General features: G+C 47.4%; 1 protein-coding gene across 1 annotated transcript in view; it reads right to left on the bottom strand.

Moving 5' to 3' along the window:
• USP34 (ubiquitin specific peptidase 34) overlaps positions 1-17,669 on the bottom strand; it is a 3,618,222-nt gene that overhangs the window by 274,773 nt on the left and 3,325,780 nt on the right. Inside the window, exon 70 of the mRNA XM_069608012.1 lies at positions 16,448-16,574. Within this exon, the coding sequence (XP_069464113.1) occupies positions 16,448-16,574 (127 nt within the window). The remainder of the gene's footprint in view (positions 1-16,447; positions 16,575-17,669) is intronic.

Genomic DNA, 17,669 nt, shown 5'->3' with positions numbered 1-17,669 from the left:
TGGCCGCCTCTCCTCCTCCCTTCCCTTCCTTTCCTTTGTTCACCCCTGATGACGTCCGATATATGAAAGTCTCATCAAAACAGGTTCTTCCAAAACAAGGACCACATCGATACCCTTGCTCCAGCCTTGGTCGATTTCGGCAACCATTCTATCGCCACCGGAACCTTTCCCTCCCCGCTGAAGCACTCCCCTGTACACCCCCTTCTTAAGGAACCCTCTTCCAATCCCTCCTGTCCTGTCACCAATGAGGCCCAACAAGGCTGAAACATGTCTGGGGATGCTTGTGGACTCATGCAGAAGGAATGTGACCAAGCCGTTAATGCTGGTCTGTCCCTTTTGGGGTGGGACCAAGCCTGATTTGCATATGGTCTTTCCCCTTTAGTAAAGGCTTGGCAAGCGAAGGATGGTGGTCTGGAGGGTTGCCCAGAGCAATGCCAGAGGTTAAGACTCATTCTAAACCTTCCAGCTATCACCTCTTTTGTTTTGACTGATCCCTCCTGTCTGGCTAACTATCGCCTGATCTCCATTACTCCCTTCCTGGGCAAACTCTTAGAAAAGCTGGCCATCTCTCAGCTTAACCTTCACACTGAATCTGCTAGTTGCCTCCATGACCATCAATCTGGTTTCAGAGCGGCCAGAAGCACGGAAACTGCTCTCCTGAACATTCGTGAAAACCTGCTATCAAACCTCAATTCTAACCTTCCTTCGGTTCTCAGTCTCCTCGATCTTTCTTCTGCTTTCTATACGGTCAACCATGCCATCCTACTCAACCGGCTCTGTGATAATCTAGATATCACTGATCAGGCCCTGGCCTGGCTGACATCCTTTCTCACTGAGCGACCCTCCCAGGTCCAACTGGGGTCCTTCCTCTCTTCTATCTCTCTCTATCTACCTGTGGTGTTCCCCAGGGGTCTAATCTTTCTCCCTGGCTGATCAAACAATACCTGGCACCTCTAGCCCACTGCATAGCTGCCCTCTGCTCCAACCTTGTGTTATGTGGATGACACTCCGCTCTCCTTCAGGGTCTCCTCAGCTGCCTCTACTCCTTCTCTCATTCCCGACTGTCTTTTTGTAAATCGGAAGTGGTGTGCCGCCCATGATCTCAGCCTTAATGCCAGTAAGACTGAGATCCTCCTCATCAGAACACCAGCTCCCTCGTTTCCTCTCACTCTCTGGCCGCCCACCCTGGGCCCTCTTCCTGGCCATACTTTTGTGGCTAAGAACCTCTGGGTCATCTTCGACTCCACACTCTCCTTCTCTCCTTACATCTCTGATGTCTCTAAGAAGTCAAACCACCAGCTGCAACTCCTCAGAGGTATTCTTCCCTTCCTCACTTTCCCCCAGAAGCTCACTGTGTTCAGAGCTCTGGTAGTTTCTAGGCTGGACGACTGCAAAAGCCCCTTTCTAAAACCTCCTGCCTCTACTCCCCGTCCTCTGCAAGTCATCCAGAACAGGACTGCAATACTTGCTCTTGGCCTCAAGCCCAGGGATTGTGTATCTCCAGCTCTGAAATATCTTCACTCGCTCCCAGTGGCGGCAAGGATCAATTTCAAGACCCACTGCATTGTCCACAAGGCTTTCTGGGGCCTGGGACTGCACTACCTCCAACTCTCTCTTTCTAAATATTTGCCTTCTTGAGCTCGCCGCTTCTCCCCCTCCAACAATCTGAGGGTTAGTCGCTTTTCCAAGCAAAGAGTTGGCGGCAGATCTCTTTCTTCGGCTATGGCCTCCCTCTGGAACAGCCTCCCTGCCTCTCAGAAACTTGAGCATAACCACCTCTGGTTCCGGAAGCAAATCAAGACCACTCTCTTTGCTTCTGCCTTCTCTCTTCCTCTCCCTTGCTAATAACCTGCCTGAGCCACACGCTGGTCACCCTCTGAACTTGGGCCCAGGTCCCTGCCTATTCAGCTGCAATCCTGCACTGCCTCTCGGCTCCCCTGCACTTGTGTTCTGTATCTGTAACCCTAAAACCTCTTCGCTTGCACTTATTTGCCACACGTTGGCTGCACTTAGGAGTACCCGCACTCGCCACCCATTGGCTGGACTCTCGTTTTTCCCTTGTCCCGCACCTCTCCATACACCCCCCCACCCTCAGCACTTCTCTCCTCCCCCTTACCCTGCTCTTGTGCGATCTGAATGATACAAAGCCTAGAAATATCATTGTTTTGTCCTACCATTGTTTCCCCCTCATTGTCTTGTCACGCCTAGAAACTCTCGTGCACAGGCGTGTTATGAATGTCATATCATATCAGGTCATATTCTAGTAATCCATCTTCACACCCTCTCTTCGAGTCGTACCTCCTCCACTGCAGGCTTCTCAGTACATTGTGGAGCTCATGTTTCAGTTGCAGGGGAGAGGCTGCTCTTTTCAGGAAGGGGAGGCAATATTTGCATCGAACGAGTTGCAAAGCCCCACACAGAGGTTATCTCCTTCCACCTTTCCCAGTGCTCCAAGACACTCCCACCAACAAGGGAATCATGTGTGGAGAACTCAAAACGGCTTAGCATGCATCGACGCCCCGATGCGGACCATTAAGGTGACTGACTCAGAGACCCTTTTTCCTCTTCCGGGACGCAAGAAATGCCTTTGATCCAGTTTGGCCTGCGGCAGCTGAGCCCTCCTTCTGAAAGGAACATAGTGCCTGCCTGTAACCTCTTCTTCTAGAACCAAACAGGAATGATTGCTTGGCTGGCTGCTGCACTGCAAGGCCCAAGGACTTTGCAGCGAATTCCGAATCCTTGAACCATTCCAGGGATTCATCTGCCTTCAGACTGAAGGTGGTACTTGCCATAAAAGGGCTTATCAAGCAACTTGGCTTGCACACCAAACCGTGGAGATATGCTGCCCTCCTGAGCACCATAGATGTCCCCATGGAACATGCAACTCGGTCAGTGGTGTCGAGACCTGCATGGACTTGACACGCCACTTCCTTCCCATCGTTGACCATATCTATAAATCCATTCTCTCACCTTTACTGCTGGGAGTTGGTCCGCTGCCTCCACTATTGTCCTAAAGGGGATGCGCAAATATTTTGCAAAAGTACTGCTGCTGTTAATTGCCTTCAGCGCTATACTCCCCAATGCAAATATCGTGGCTAGTGAGTCGGTCGTTTTGGACTCCCAGTCAGAAGGCAGGTCTGAGATGGATGATATGGGCCGTGAAATAAGCATGGCTGCCTGGACCCCCAATTCCCCGAAGGTAGGCTGAGCAGATAAAAACGTCAGGTCACCCCTGACTGATGTGTTCTTTTTTGTCAGCTTGGCATCAACTCTGGCCGTGGAACATGGTTGTTGATGTAATGGCCCAGTAGGATCAGAAATAGCTGTGTTGAAGGGCAACAACCTTTCTGACTGAGGACACTTATCAATGATGTCTGTTAGGTCGTGGGAATGCAGGGCCTTGGAGGGGTCGCTGCGGTCCAATGCTAGTGCCACCCTCTGAACAGTTTTTCTAGATTGGGCATAGGGATGGGTGTAGGGGACCGCTTGCTGCAGATCGAGGTCAGGCGAGGTGTTGAGCTCGCTTGCCTTGAGCAACCCTTCGGCCGTGGATAGGAGATAAGCCAGGTCTGTGAAAAAGTCGAAAAAGTCTGTCTCCTACTCCCATTGGCTCCATTCCAAAAGGGACTGGATCCCATTCTCATCAAAAATGGTCCTGACTGATTCAATGAATTCTGCTCTCGAGTCCAGCAGCAAGGACAGATCCATCATCCATGTCAATGAAACTGCCCCGACAGACGGGCCACTAAACGACTCAAGGGCCGTCAGCACTGTGGTTGGCTTCGAGAGTGTTGAGGTCAAGTCTGAGGGCATAGGACCCAACGCTGCAACCATGGCACCGCAGATCCTGGGCGTAACTGGTACCTGAGGCGCCAGAGCCATAATCGCCACGGCTTTCTGGAATATCTGAAGCATTTGTTTGAAACACCTTCCACTCCTCCCTCGGGACAGCCGGACTTGGGTATGACTTACCCAGTCCTCTGACAAATCTGAGTCACACATGCGTCAATGCCTTTTCTTTTTCAAGTGTGAGGACGAATGGCGGGACTCACTTAGTTATTGAGACCTCTTCTTCGCCTTCTTGCAATGTCTGTCATCCTTCTCGGACATGGGACATTCAGTATCAAGGCCTGAGTTCCTTGTAGCCGATCGAGCTGGAGAATTCAAAGTGGGTTGCCCAAGCGTTAACTTCACAGATCGTTCCCTGAGAACCTTTGGGTTCATGTGCAGACAGGAACCACATTGCTCTATTTTGTGTCCGACCCTAGACACCACACACAAATGATGTGAAGGTCCGTGATGGACATCTTCGAGTTACAATCCTTGCAGCGTTTAAACCCTGATGGTTTAGGGACTGACATATCAGAGTCACAAATACCAAAACCTTTCAGTCACGCAAGGATCACGTTCTGAACAGTGTGCTGAAAATAGGAACTGCGGTGTGGGGGCATAGTGACATGATATATGTATCACTGACGTCACGCCCAGAGGAGAGTGGTGCAGTTGAGGCACAACAGGGTACAGGGACGACAATGACCTGCCATACACCCCTGCCAAAAAACATTCAGAGCAGCCGACGCTGAATGGGATATCTATCAGATGAGGAATCTGCGGGAGAATGCAATCCATTGAATATCTGTTTGCAAATGTTTCTACTGGTTCCGCTGCCTTCATAACATACACTTAAGATAGCTAGAACTTTAGGGCTGCTCTTGGATACAATTTATGAAATCTCTTCTCCATTTTTCAAGGAAATAAGAGAAATGACTTAGCAGTAATTTTCTTTCTATGGATTCTTCTCCCACAGATTCCTCCTTTTTATAGTTTGTTATCCAGAATCAGATGCTCAGAAATTCTTTCAACAGGGGCAGCAGCGCCGCTCGATATCGTCACTGACTTCTCCCTCATATAGGTCTGTGCCACTCCTCGACAACAGAAATTAAGTCGATCACTGTATTAAAGGAACGCACTATGCCCCCTTACATCAGTTCCCCACTGTTTTTCTCCCGGGCTCAGCCTGCAAGAGGAAACATGCAGTAATAGGGAAAGACAATCAAAACAAACAGCAGCAGCAAACAACAAAATACTTGCTTACCTTTTTCTTCTATTTTTTGTAATCTTCAAAATGAAGCCAGAAAAAACTGGACAGCCTGGCAACCAATTGCTGCTGTCACAACGTAGCACTCTTCTCCTCATGTCACCGGCACATAGAAGCATGACCGCACAATGCAATTGAGATCATGAACTTTCAAGTAGAGTAGGCTGGGAAGGCGATGAGGAATCTTTGGGAGAAGAATCCATAGAAAGAACATTACTGGTAAGTAATTTCTCCTTCAATGGATTGCATTCTCCCACAGATTCCTCATATTGAGAGACTCCTAAAGCAGTGTCCATGCTGGTGGAGGGTTGAAAGGCACACCAAGAAACTCTGGAGGACCACCCTACCAAAGCAGGCATCAGCCCCTCGGTCCAAGTCCAAGCTGTTATGCTTGGCAAACGTGTGCAGAAAAAAACATGCAGCAGCGTGACAAATGTCTCGAGCCAGCACTCTCCGCTGAAGAGCCAAGGAGGCTGCGACCCCTCTGGTAGAATGGACCCTAAGCCCTGCCATTACCTCCTTAATTGAGTTCTGGTAACATTCAGAAATACATAGCAATATCCAGCGAGAGATAGTCCGCTTAGTAACAGCTCTACTGAACCTGAATTGTGAAAACGCAATGAATAACTGGCCATCCTTCCTGAAAGAGGCGTTCCAGTCAGGTCAAAACTTAGCTCCCACTTGGGATCAAACCAGTGGAGACTCTCCTCGTCCTTAAAAGGATGGGACAAAGGGTAAAACGCTGGAAGATCAATGCTCTGAACCAGTTGGAATTATTTTTTGGTATAAAACGTAGCGCACATTTTCAATGCCCTCCTCGAAGGCCTCCTGTCATCTGTCCTTGTACCCCTGAGAAGGTGTACTACATGCGGCTGCGCGCCTCATCAAGGGTCTATGCAAATACGGTCACATCACCCTGGCCCTCATCGACCTTCACTGGCTCCCACTGCATGCACAAATCACCTTCAAGTCATACTGCATCCTCTATAAGGCAGTCACCCTCAAGTCGCCAAGCTACCTTGTGGAGAAACTCAGCATCTCTGTCGGACAGCGCACCACCAGAAGCCAGGACACGAGCAGACTTGAAATCCACCACTGCAAAAAGGAAAGGGCCAGAAAACAAGCCTTTTCTGCTTATGCCCCAAGACTACGGAACCTCCTCCCCGTCAGCATTAGACTCATCCCCACGCTCCTACAATTCAGAAAATAATTCAAGACCCACCTCTTCAATGAGTCTCTCATCCTCAACATGTCACCCCCGGAGCCACCTGACTAGCTAGACGTTACTAACCTGTACAGCTGTACCGCTCAATTGGGCCCCTCTGTATCGAACACCCGCTGTATATCTGTTCTGTTGTCACCTCTGAAAAGTGCTGTTATGCATCTGTACTGTTGTATACCCTTGTAAAGAGCTATGTTGTGTGTCTGTATTGTTGGATCTATATAAAACGCTTAGGTATGTTTCCGTACTCAGCTGATGCAATTTATCAGTGTTGGGTTGCTCGCTACTGTCCAATAGAAAACATGCACCTCTGTGTGCCCTTCCAATTCAACAATAGCTATCATTTTGACAAACAGAATGAACATGGTTTGACGCATTCACCTTTACCTTCCACTATCGCAAACATTCAGAATCATTTAAAGTTACTTCTTTCTACCCCACTTCTCTTCAAACAGGGCACGGCGGTTCCAGTGTCAATGAACAGTTAATTACCGGCACTACGTTTCAGTCTCTAAAGAGCAAAACACGGTAGGACGAATGCCTTCTCACAAGCTAAAACTGAAAGTAGGTGCTTTAATTATGCTACTACGCAATCTTATGCCATCACATGGACTCTGCAATGGAACATGGTTCACAGTTACGCATCTACAAAGACACATCATAGAGGCCTGTGTAATCGACTGAACTTAGATACTGGCCTTATACCGTACATAGCTCTCATTCCATCTGATACAAATATCCTTTCAATTCAAAAGAAGACAGTTACCTATATGTTTAGCCTTTTCAATGACCATTAATAAGTCACAGGGACCTGGAAGCAATCAGTGGTAATTCCGATATTTAAGAAGGGGGACAGAAGTGACCATATGAAGATATATGCTAGAACGGCATATGTCACGCCGGGAATGGCTAGTATCTCTGTAAAGCGCTCTGTTGCTTCTCGAAGCTAGATCCTTGCTCAATAAGTACCATAATAGTAATAAAAATAATTAAAAAAGGATACTTTCTCTTTAAAGAAACTTTCAGAAGGGGGGGCTTTACAAGAGAGGGCCTGCAATTCACGGACCCTTCTCGCAGACGTGATTGCCACCATAAAATCAGTTTTCAATGCGACAAGTCTGATGGGAGTCGAATGCAAAGGATCAAACAGAGCCGCCAACAGGAAGGTGTCATCCAAGTTCAAATCCCAATCAGGGACCACAAGAGGAGGAGGAGGGAAAGAATTAACCTGGCCCTTCGAAAATTTGACCACCACAGGGATGGTAAAGAAGGAACCTTGTTCTGGCATCCTTTTAAACAAGAAAAGAGCCACTAAAAACCACTGTACTGTGCCCACTTGTAGGCCAACAAAAACTCCATCACAGAGGAGGTGGGACACACATGGGATTCTATCCCATCGCCTTGCACCAAGTCACAAACTATTTCTATCTGCATGTGTAAAAAAGAGACCTAGTGGATGGTCTACGTGCAGCCAACACCTCTAGCACCTCCTTGTCGAAGTACCAGTCCCAGTCCCAGTCCCAGTACCTCAGTCTCTAAAGAGTCAAGCATGCAGGTTGATAGGGGACGGGTTTGGGTGAAGCACATTGCCTCCCGGCTGAGACAAGAGGTTAGTCTTCTGAGGAAGCTTGAGAAGTTTGCCCAACGGGCCAGTTTCAGGAGATTTTGTTACCACATCCTCCTCCCCTAGTCCGGGGCGATCAGGAGAGCCCTGAATCTTTGGAACTTCCTGAGAACACAAGGAATGACCGGTAGCAGCGGTAATGCACTATCGAGGTCAAAAACCCACTCCACCAGAAATGCATCCCCCAATGCTTCCCTGGGGCGTTACCCTCAAACAGAACTTCTTGCACTTTGTGTTGTCCTTCGTTGCAACCGTCAGGATGCCCCACTGTATAAAGATCTCTGTAATGACTTCTAGCATAGATCCCACTCATGGGAGACCGAGCTCTGCCTGCTCAGAGCATCTGCCAACCCATTCTCCACCCCTGCTGGATGAACTGCAGAGACTGAGATGTTTTTCTCTAGCATCCAGAACCATAGCTGCATGGCCTCCCTGTACATGGGCACTGATCTCGCAGCCCCCTGGTTGTTGAGGTAGTACATGGTCATTGTGTTCCCCATTAACACCACGACAGGTTTCCGCTGCAAAGATGGTGCAAAAGCCACCAGCGCTAGTATGGCTGCTCAAAGCTCCTGCAAATTAACGTGGTAACCTTTCTCCTTCTAAGAACAGTGGCCGCTGATCTGGAGAGGGCCGCAATGAGCACCCCAGCCCTTAAGCAAGGTGTCCGTGACAACCTGCTACCCCCCAGACATGGTGCCCAGGAAGGTTCTCCTGCCAACATGCTTGCCCTGTTGCTCCACTAGGTCAGGCTGTTTGCTACAGACATCTGGAGGACATTCAACATCTTGCTGAAATACTGCAACCACCAGCTCCTGAGAAGCCACTGCAGGGATCTTATCTGGAGTCTCTCCTTAGGCACCAAGAAAATACAGGATGCCATGAGGCGCAGTAGGCACAGGAAAAACAATTCCGGGAGACTGCTGGAATTCTGGAAGAGACTGACCATGTGTGCCACGTTGGCGACTCTCTCCATGGGAGGAAAAGCCTTCCCTTCCCAGGTGCCCAAGACTGCTCTGCTGGACTGGAGCCTTTGAACCGGTGAGATCTGAGATTTCTGTAATTTCATGGAGAAACCCAAGTCATGCAGCAGCGATCAGGTGTCCTCGAGGTACCTCAAAACTTGTTTCAGCGACTGTGCACGGATCAGCCAATCGTCTAATTATGGAAACACAAAGACGCCGGCTCTCCTGAGGTGGGTCGCTACTACTGTAATCAGCTTGGTAAAGACCCTGGGGGTGGAGGTCAAGCCAAAAGGGAGCATGTTGAACTGGCAATGTGTGTCCGCGATGACGAAACCACCTGTGCTTCCTGTGGATAGGCACGTGAAAATAGGTATCCTGAAGGTCCAGCGACATCAGCCAGTCTTTGAACTGCAGAGCCTGGAGAATTTCGCTCAACGTCACCATTCTGAATTTGTACTTACTCAGGAATCTGTTCAAATCCCTGTTGTCTAGAGTTCTTCCCCCTTTCTTGGGGACCAAGAAGTATCAGGAGTACCAACCCAAGCCCATTTCCTCGGTTGGCACTTCCTTTACTGCTACCTTCAAAAGAAGGGCCTACAGTTCTTCCTGGAGCTCCCGTGCTGGCTGTTGGGATGTAGAGAGCTCTCTTCACAAACGGGAGGCAGTAACCTCATTCAATCAACTGAAGGAATCGGGAATTGCAAGTAATATCCTTCCATTTGCCCAAGAACCCAGAGACTCTCCCTCCAACTGGGAAAGTATGGGGGGGAGACTACAAAGAGGTTTCTGAGGTACTGCCGACACAACAGCAACAATCTGTTGGCTCGACCCTTCTCTACCTCTACCTGGCCACGGGAAAATACGTTGCCCCTGCTTGGTCTGGGGCACTTGCACCCTTCTGGGAAAGGTGAAGCATCTTGTGCAACCATGTCCTCTGGACCCAAAGGAAACATTCTGCCGTGGAGGCTGCTGCTGCACAGCTAATCCTAGGGATTTAGCTGTAAACTTTGAATTTTTCGAGTGACTTGTTGGCTTTGGGGCCAAAGAGATGTTCTCTGTCAAAGGCAAGGTCCAGCAGCTTCGACTGAACATTCGTCGAATAACCTGAGCCCCTCAGATAAGCTGACCTGCGCAGGACCATCGAAGTGCCCAATACGCAACCCATACAGTCTGCTGCGTCCAAACTTGCTTGGAGTGTTTTTGACAGGCCATTTCTTTGCCATCAGCAACCATCTCCAAGAATTCATTCTTGACCTCTCCCTCCAGTAAGGTGATCAGATGTTTCCGAAATGGTGCTTCAGTGGACATGTGAAAATTTAATGAAGGAACAAGAGACATTCACCGCTTTAAGAGCCATGTTCCCTAAGGCAAAAGCTTTCTTCGCTAAAGCGCTGACATTTCTTGGACTCCCTATAGGTGGGCCTGTATGTAACTGCCATGGCCTTCACCACCAAACCCTCAGGGTTAGGGTAAGCCGTCAAAAATGGAAGATCGCCTCTCGCCAATTTATACTTCTTCGTGAGCTCCATGTCAACCGCCGGTTGACATGGATCAAGGGTCAGTTATGGCAGCATTGAACAGTAAACCCAGCGGCCCACAGTCAAGGATGTCAGTATGGTCGTACTGTGACACCAGCTTCCTCGTTGAGCCCTATGGCTACAACAACCTTCTCGACCGCCTTGGGGTGTTGGGTGTTTGGGTGCAAATAGGGGTTTAACTGCTGGAATTTGACATCTGGAGACCTATCTAATCCACTGGGGCATTTGGAGGCCCTCCGCCAGTTGCAGTAATCCAGCCTGGTGCACCATAAAATCTGGCAACAGATTCAAGGCCACACACCCTCATCGGCTCAAACTCGAAAATCGGGTCACCCGCTATATCAAAAATTGGCTGCATCGAGTCGAAAAACAAGTATCTAGAATCCGGCACGTATTTTCGATCTTGCAGGACTTCCACCAGTTGAGGGGCTTCTTGGACTGAGGGGGCTGTCGACGGTAACACCACATGAGTTGGCTTCTCCTTTAGGGTCTCGCTCGAGGGCGTTTGACCTCCGTTGGCTGCCTTCATGTCAGACAGTCCAGGCGCGGTCAGAGCTGAATCCACCTGCTGAAGCCATACCAGCCGAGGAGTTTTCAAAGACTTTGAACATTTGATTCTTGAAGTCCTCCCACGCCTCCTTAGACGTACCGTTAAGCTGGGTACTACTTACCCTTGTCGTCCGACGAGTCGGAATTGCGTCTGCGTTGGAGCTTCTTCTTGTGCGACAATGAGGAGTGGTGCGATTCGCTCTTCGACTTGGAGTTAGAACGCTTCTCGGAAGTCTTGTGGCAACGTCCTTCCCGATGCTTCTCTGGAGTAGGTCCCTCGGTATTGTGTTCTGAGATTTTTGGAATCAACTTTGCTGGGAATTCTGACAGCGGTCTGCCGAGCGCCGGTTTTGCTGAGGGTTACTTCATCGCCTTTGGGTTCATTGCCAGACAAGAAGCACATTGTCTGCGTAGTCTGCTGAGCGTGCGGAAAAAAAGGAAGTGAGGTAGTGCATTCCTTTAATACAGTGATTGACTTCACATCTGTTGTCAACGAGTGGCACAGGAGTCTTCAACGACCATATCGAGCAGCACTACGTCCCCTGTTGAAAGGTTTCTCCAGCAACTGACGCTGGATAACTATTCATCAATGGGAGGAATTAGTGCGAGAATGCAATCCATTGAAAGAGGGTAGATATATTTTTTTTATTGGAGGTGAAACTCCGACACCACTTTTGGCAGAAAAAGGAAAGGTTACGCAACCCAGTGACTACTGTACCCCTAGTCCAAATCCCCCATTCCGCCATACTTATGGTGGTTACCCGCAGCAGGGACAGATCAAGCAAGTATTGTCTGCAGAAGGCTGTATGAGATGCCCAAGTGGGCGTTTTACAAATTGCCTCCTAATGGAACATGTCTTCGGAAAGCCAATGCTGTGCTTTTTGCCATTGTCAAACGTGCATTCAATCTAGTTGGAGAAACTCTGCCCTAGGGATCATAGCAATTGGTAACGCAGGACAGAATTCACTTTGCTATAGTGGTCTTCGCTTCCTATACGCCTGGAATGGGATCCCCACCAAACATGATGAAAAGCCTATCAGACGCTCGTTGAGGTCTCGTCCTCTCAATATAGAAGTTCAAAGCTCTACAAACGTACAGACAGTGCAGAATTCTCTCAGTCTCTGTCTGGGGGTCCGGAAAGAATACAGAGAGTGATTTCCGGGTTGATGTGAAACTCTGAAACCACTCTGGGCAGAAAAGAAAGATGCAATCGAAGCAACACTTTGTCTCTGTAAAAGTTAATGTACGGCTCTTCTGAGGAGAGGGCCTGCAACCCACTAATTCTACGAGCTAATGGTATTGCTATAACAAAGCTGTTTTCCAAGAGACGAGCCATAACTCATTTGAATGCCTAAATTCAAATGATGTGTGGGCTAACACCTTCAAAACTACAATCCCATGATGGAATGGGTTTGCGTAAAGGAGGAAAAATGTGGAAGCACCCTAGAAGGTGCTGCTTTATGACTGGATTGGAAAGATAAATAATCCTTTGATTATTAGTCAGGGAGACCCCAGGAGCCGGCAAGAAGGTACTAACAAAGGAAATCTGAGTGTACCATGCTGGAAAGGAAAGACAAGACATTGTCAACCTATGCTTACAAGTGATGCACAGGCTTGTTAAGCATCCAATGAATGAATGTCAGCCATTTTATTTTCCTATATACTGAGACCTGGTGGATGCTTTCCTGGATGCCGCTAGGATCCTCATATTATCTCCCGATCGTACAAGTTGTTCAAGCACCGAGGAAAACAGTTGTGGGGAGGGGTGGAGCACTCCCCCCACCCCCGTTGTTGGTGAAGGAGAAGAGAGCAAGAAGGTACAGGAGAAGAAGTGATTCAGATGCCATACGCAGGAGATATGAGAACCAGTGCATTCTCAGCCAATGATGCGCTATTAGGAGAATTCAGCAATTTGCGGCCCTCTGAAACCTCTGAAGAACCTTGGGAAATAGTGGGAAAGGGGAAATGGTGTAAGCAGAGATGTTGTCCCATGGGAACTACATAGCATTCCTTAGAGAGTTTTCTCCCCTCCTTTTACACGGAGAATAGAAATGACACTTGCGGTTCACTTACGAAGAGAAGAGATCCACCTGAGGGGTGATGATCTTGGCAAAGATCTTTTTCAGGACCTCCGAGTGGAGCTCCCATTTATGGTTGGAGCCCCACACCCTGCTTGGGGAATCAGCTTCCTCGTCGCCCGACCCTGCCAAATGGGCCAACTGAAAAAGGATTTTGTTCTACACAGCCCACTCTCAAATCTGCATATCCAAAGCACACAGCTTCACTGAACTCATCACTCCCTGCATGTTCAGGTGAAACATGGTCACTATCTTGTCTGTGAGCATCATGAGTGAAGAGCTCTTTAGAACGGGCAAAAATGCTTGAAAGCCCAGAAATACTGCCTATAGCTGCAGGAAGTTTATATGCTCTGCCGCTTCCCGGTGATGCAAAATATCAGGGATTTGTATATCTCCCAAGGTGGCTTCTCATTCTGAAAGTGCATTCTGTCAGCATTGCCAGCTGGTGCAGAGGATCCAAAAGGGAGTGCCCAGCAGGAGATTCAGATTTTTGGCCAACAATAGGAGATCTTCTATGATCCAATATGAAAAATATTTGTCCTGAGGTTCCCTCATATGCTCTAACTAATTTGTCAGGTTGAACTGAATGGCGCTGGAACCACCAAGCCGGGGTATAGGTGTGTGTAGAGAAGAGATGTACTGTGGTTAAAACATCTGTCATTCCCGAGTTAGACACACTTTGCCTGTCCATGTGTCGCACTAGAAACACATGGATTCTAGACATTGTATGGGACCAGAGTTGACTTCTTGCCGTTGACAGACATACCCAAGTTGAACATAATGTTCAGCAGGAGCTGAAGATGACATATTTCCTGGTCCGGGAAGACTGCACTGACCGGACAGTCTTCTAAATATGGTTACAAATGTATGCCCTTGAGATGTAGGTATCCAGCTACCGCAGACATCAGCTTTGTGAAGACCTTGTAGGCCGAGGTGAGCCCAAAGGGCAACATTTTGTATTGGTAAGTGTTCCTTCTGATGGAGGAATAGCGGTGTGGGGGCCAAATCCGTACATGTAGATATTTGTTAAGATGAAATTCCAAATTCAGCCCTGTGGGAGTATTTTGGGAGGCCACCCTATTATGGTGAAGAGGGAAGACAGTGAGAGGTTACCCAAACCAAATCAAGTTAAGATAGCAGCGCAGCAAGGCTTAGTCTCTGGAATGGTGTTTGAGTGGTTACAATCAGTTCACACAGAGCAACAACAGTAATTCCAGTCAGATAGGCAAGCATGACAAGATTAGGCCTTTAAATTACACACTAAGCAGATAAAACCTCTAGTCAAATATTGTCACACAAAATCCTTATAAAACAGATATACATTCACCTTTAGGAGAAACAGAATACCATTTTATTCATATACCAGTGAAAAACAGGTGAGCATTCACATGCACAGAAATAGAAAGAACTCCAGATCCCCTAGCTCTTATAAAGTAATACCCTAAGATGGTTTGGGGCCTGGTGCCCAAAAGTCACCAGTTCCAAAGTAGATATTTTTCAGGTAGTTTTATATAAAGATTTGCAGTGCAAGTGGTTATGGAGCTGGTCTGATAGCACAGCGAGTAGAGCGCTTGCTTTGACATCTGTGCAGACCCTGCTGATGCAGGTTTGAATCCCGGCAGGGCCAAACTCAGCCTTTCATCCTTCCGAGGTCGATTAATGAGAACCACACACCGTGGGTAATAATAAGCAGCGCTCAGATACCTGAGGGTTCGTAGCGCTATATAAATGCTAAATTATTATTATTATTATGATTAGAGACCAAAAGTTAGATACGTTTTAAGTACTCAGCCCAATCGCAACATACTAGGTAAGTCCTACAGAGTGATCCTTGACCCAGGTTCTACCACCAAAGGTCAGGTAAAAGTGAGTTAGGGTCTGGACTTGAAAGCCCTTGTAAACGTATGGACGACAGGATGGGTGGGGAGCAGCAACAGGCATGTAGAAAGCCCTAAGAGATTGCCACGGGACACCCCTAGGACACGAAGAAAGGTTAGAACTAGATCATCACTATCATGCGGCGATAAGTGATCTTCCAGCAGCGAACACAGTTTCCTTTGGTGTGAGACGTCTGAAGATGCAGGAGCAGGCGACTTGTGGCACAAGCTGAAGATCTGCAAAGTTCCATGGCTCTGCTCAAAACAGCAACAACAATTCCAGCAGAGAGCTGGTCAGTCCACTGATTAGCCCAAGGACACTTAGGAAGGCTTTAACAGGCACAGCTCTTCGAGCAGGGGTCCAGACTGGTTGTTCCCCGTGGCCCAGGGATCGAAGCACCAACAAAGAGCCGACGAGTGGGAGGATACAAGCTCTGCAGTCACCAGCATCACCCCCGCCTGTCCCGAAATCTGCCGCTAATACACCAGTACGCGGCCAGCACAGAGAAAGGAGAGGCGAGCGGTTGGACTCTGAGGGACCCTTGAAGGGGTTAGAGATTCTTCAAGTTACATACGGCCAACGAGGCCCAGCAGGCCAGGAGAGGCTGAAACCCTGAATGGGTTAGAGACACTGTCACTCGGACATAGCTGGCAAGGCCAAATAGCCCACCAGAGGCTGAGTGAAGAAGAAGCCATATAGGTGACAGAGACATTGGAACTCAGATAAGGCCAATGAGGCCAAGCAGCCCAGGAGAGGCTGTAAGAATCAGGACCCCTGGAGGGGGTGAGACCAGTATAATACGCATAGGGTCAGCAAGGGCCAGTTCCCCACGAGAGGTTGAGAGAAGTATGCATTTTGAAGTGAATATGAATGACTATCACCTACAGGAAAAGATTCTTGAGTTTGAGAAAGAAACTGAGACTTTTTGGTTGGGGCTATCTTCAGGAACCCAGACTGAACCCAAAACATGAAGATGACAAGAACTACTAAAAGGGGTGGGGGCTCAAGCGCCAGCCATCCCAAGAGGAAAGTAGAGCACTACCATAGGCTGATTTGTGTTCCATTATTTTAAGTGGTAGGGAAGGCAATAGGATATCATAAGTTATTTATAACGTGCCTGTACACAAGTGTTTCTAGGCGCGACAAGACAAGGAAGGGAAGACAGAAGGAGGACAAAACAAAGATCTTACTGGGCCTTGTGTCATTCAGATCGCGCAAGTGCAGGGAGAGGGAGGAGTGCCGGGGCGGTGGGGGTGAAGGGGAGAGTAGATTTAGGACAAATGACAATTGTTACTTTGAAGACATCTCGACAAGCACCTTCTTTATTATTTTCTGAGCATAGGGAACCACCATTAGCAGTAGGGTCAGGATAGGCATTCAAACCCTAACATGTCTTTCTGTCCATTTTACCACAGTCAACAACATATATCTTGTAAATACAACTCTACAATTGTGCATCACAAAAGGTCATTCAATGAAAAAGTACAAATAATACCTTTTCTCTGGAGATACGGTCGTGTTGACTTCAGAACAGAAAGGAAAATTGACAAAAGTTCCACTAGGTCTCCGGTGACGTGGCATGCCGTGGCTTCATGGTACATCATGTGCAAAGTGTTAAAAGACTAAAATAAAATAAGAATTAACAAATTGTCAAGCATGTTTTAAGACAAAAGGGAGAAAAATTGCTGCTTAAACAAAGTAATTAAGACACTTCAGGTTGATCGACTTCTATGCTTTTAACAACACCTTAAATCACACATTTGCACAAGATGAATACTCTTTTCCTTTGTCCTTTAAGGATATCCAGGGACCACCAGAAATCTATTCACAGCTTATAGTCTTTAACACCACAGGCAGAAACGAAGCTATGGGTATGTTGGATACAGTATAAACACTTAACTAATTTCCTCAATATATACTTGTCAACTGATGGTCCATAAAGCTTGAGCGTGGAGAAAGGTGAACAGCTGTGAATCAGTGTCGTAATATAGTGAGATAAACATCTGAAATCCTTTTAACTGTAAAACAAGTTGCTCCTCTTCACGTTCTCTGTGAGGGGTCAGTGATGTGAGGCGGACAACTGCTTGTAGATTTCTCAAAATATGCCATTTTATTAAATAAATGATATAAAGAAAATATCTCCCTTTCCCTCTCTACAGAGGAATTCCCTGCCTAGTCTAGATGATAAGGGAACATTCTCTAGGATGGGTAAACTGGCCCTCACACTAAACAACAAACATACAAAGGAAATTATTTACCAACAGAATAAAATAAACAAAATTAATGCACTGTCTGAGTGACTTTCTCCTAACCTGGGTAAGGTCCCATCCCAAGGTTTCAAAGTCAAATTTCCAAAATGTTCATCAAAAGAAAAAGAAAGGTTTTGAACCAGATCATGTAAGTGCAAAGTCAACAGAAAGGTTCAACAAACAAAAATCCACTGTTAAGAACTTTTGTTCCTGGATGAAAAGATCCCCTCTTCCAACTTCCAGAAAAGAAATAGCATCAATGGTAATCCTGGTTATGATGATACATTTTCTCTTCTTCAAGATCATTTGCCAGAGATCAAAAGAAGGTGTAATATTCCTCAATGTCAATAATACACAATTCTTTAGGACTTTTTCAGTTTCAACTTTACATTTGGTATATTTGTCAGGATGCTTTCACTGTGCTGCTGCTTCTATTTCCAACAACCAAACTTCTACTGTTGATACTAT

Source organism: Ambystoma mexicanum, chromosome 4q, assembly GCF_040938575.1.
Source record: "Ambystoma mexicanum isolate Mex_15411 chromosome 4q, UKY_AmexF1_1, whole genome shotgun sequence".
NCBI lineage: Eukaryota > Metazoa > Chordata > Amphibia > Caudata > Ambystomatidae > Ambystoma > Ambystoma mexicanum.
This window is presented reverse-complemented; position numbering and strand designations above follow the sequence as displayed.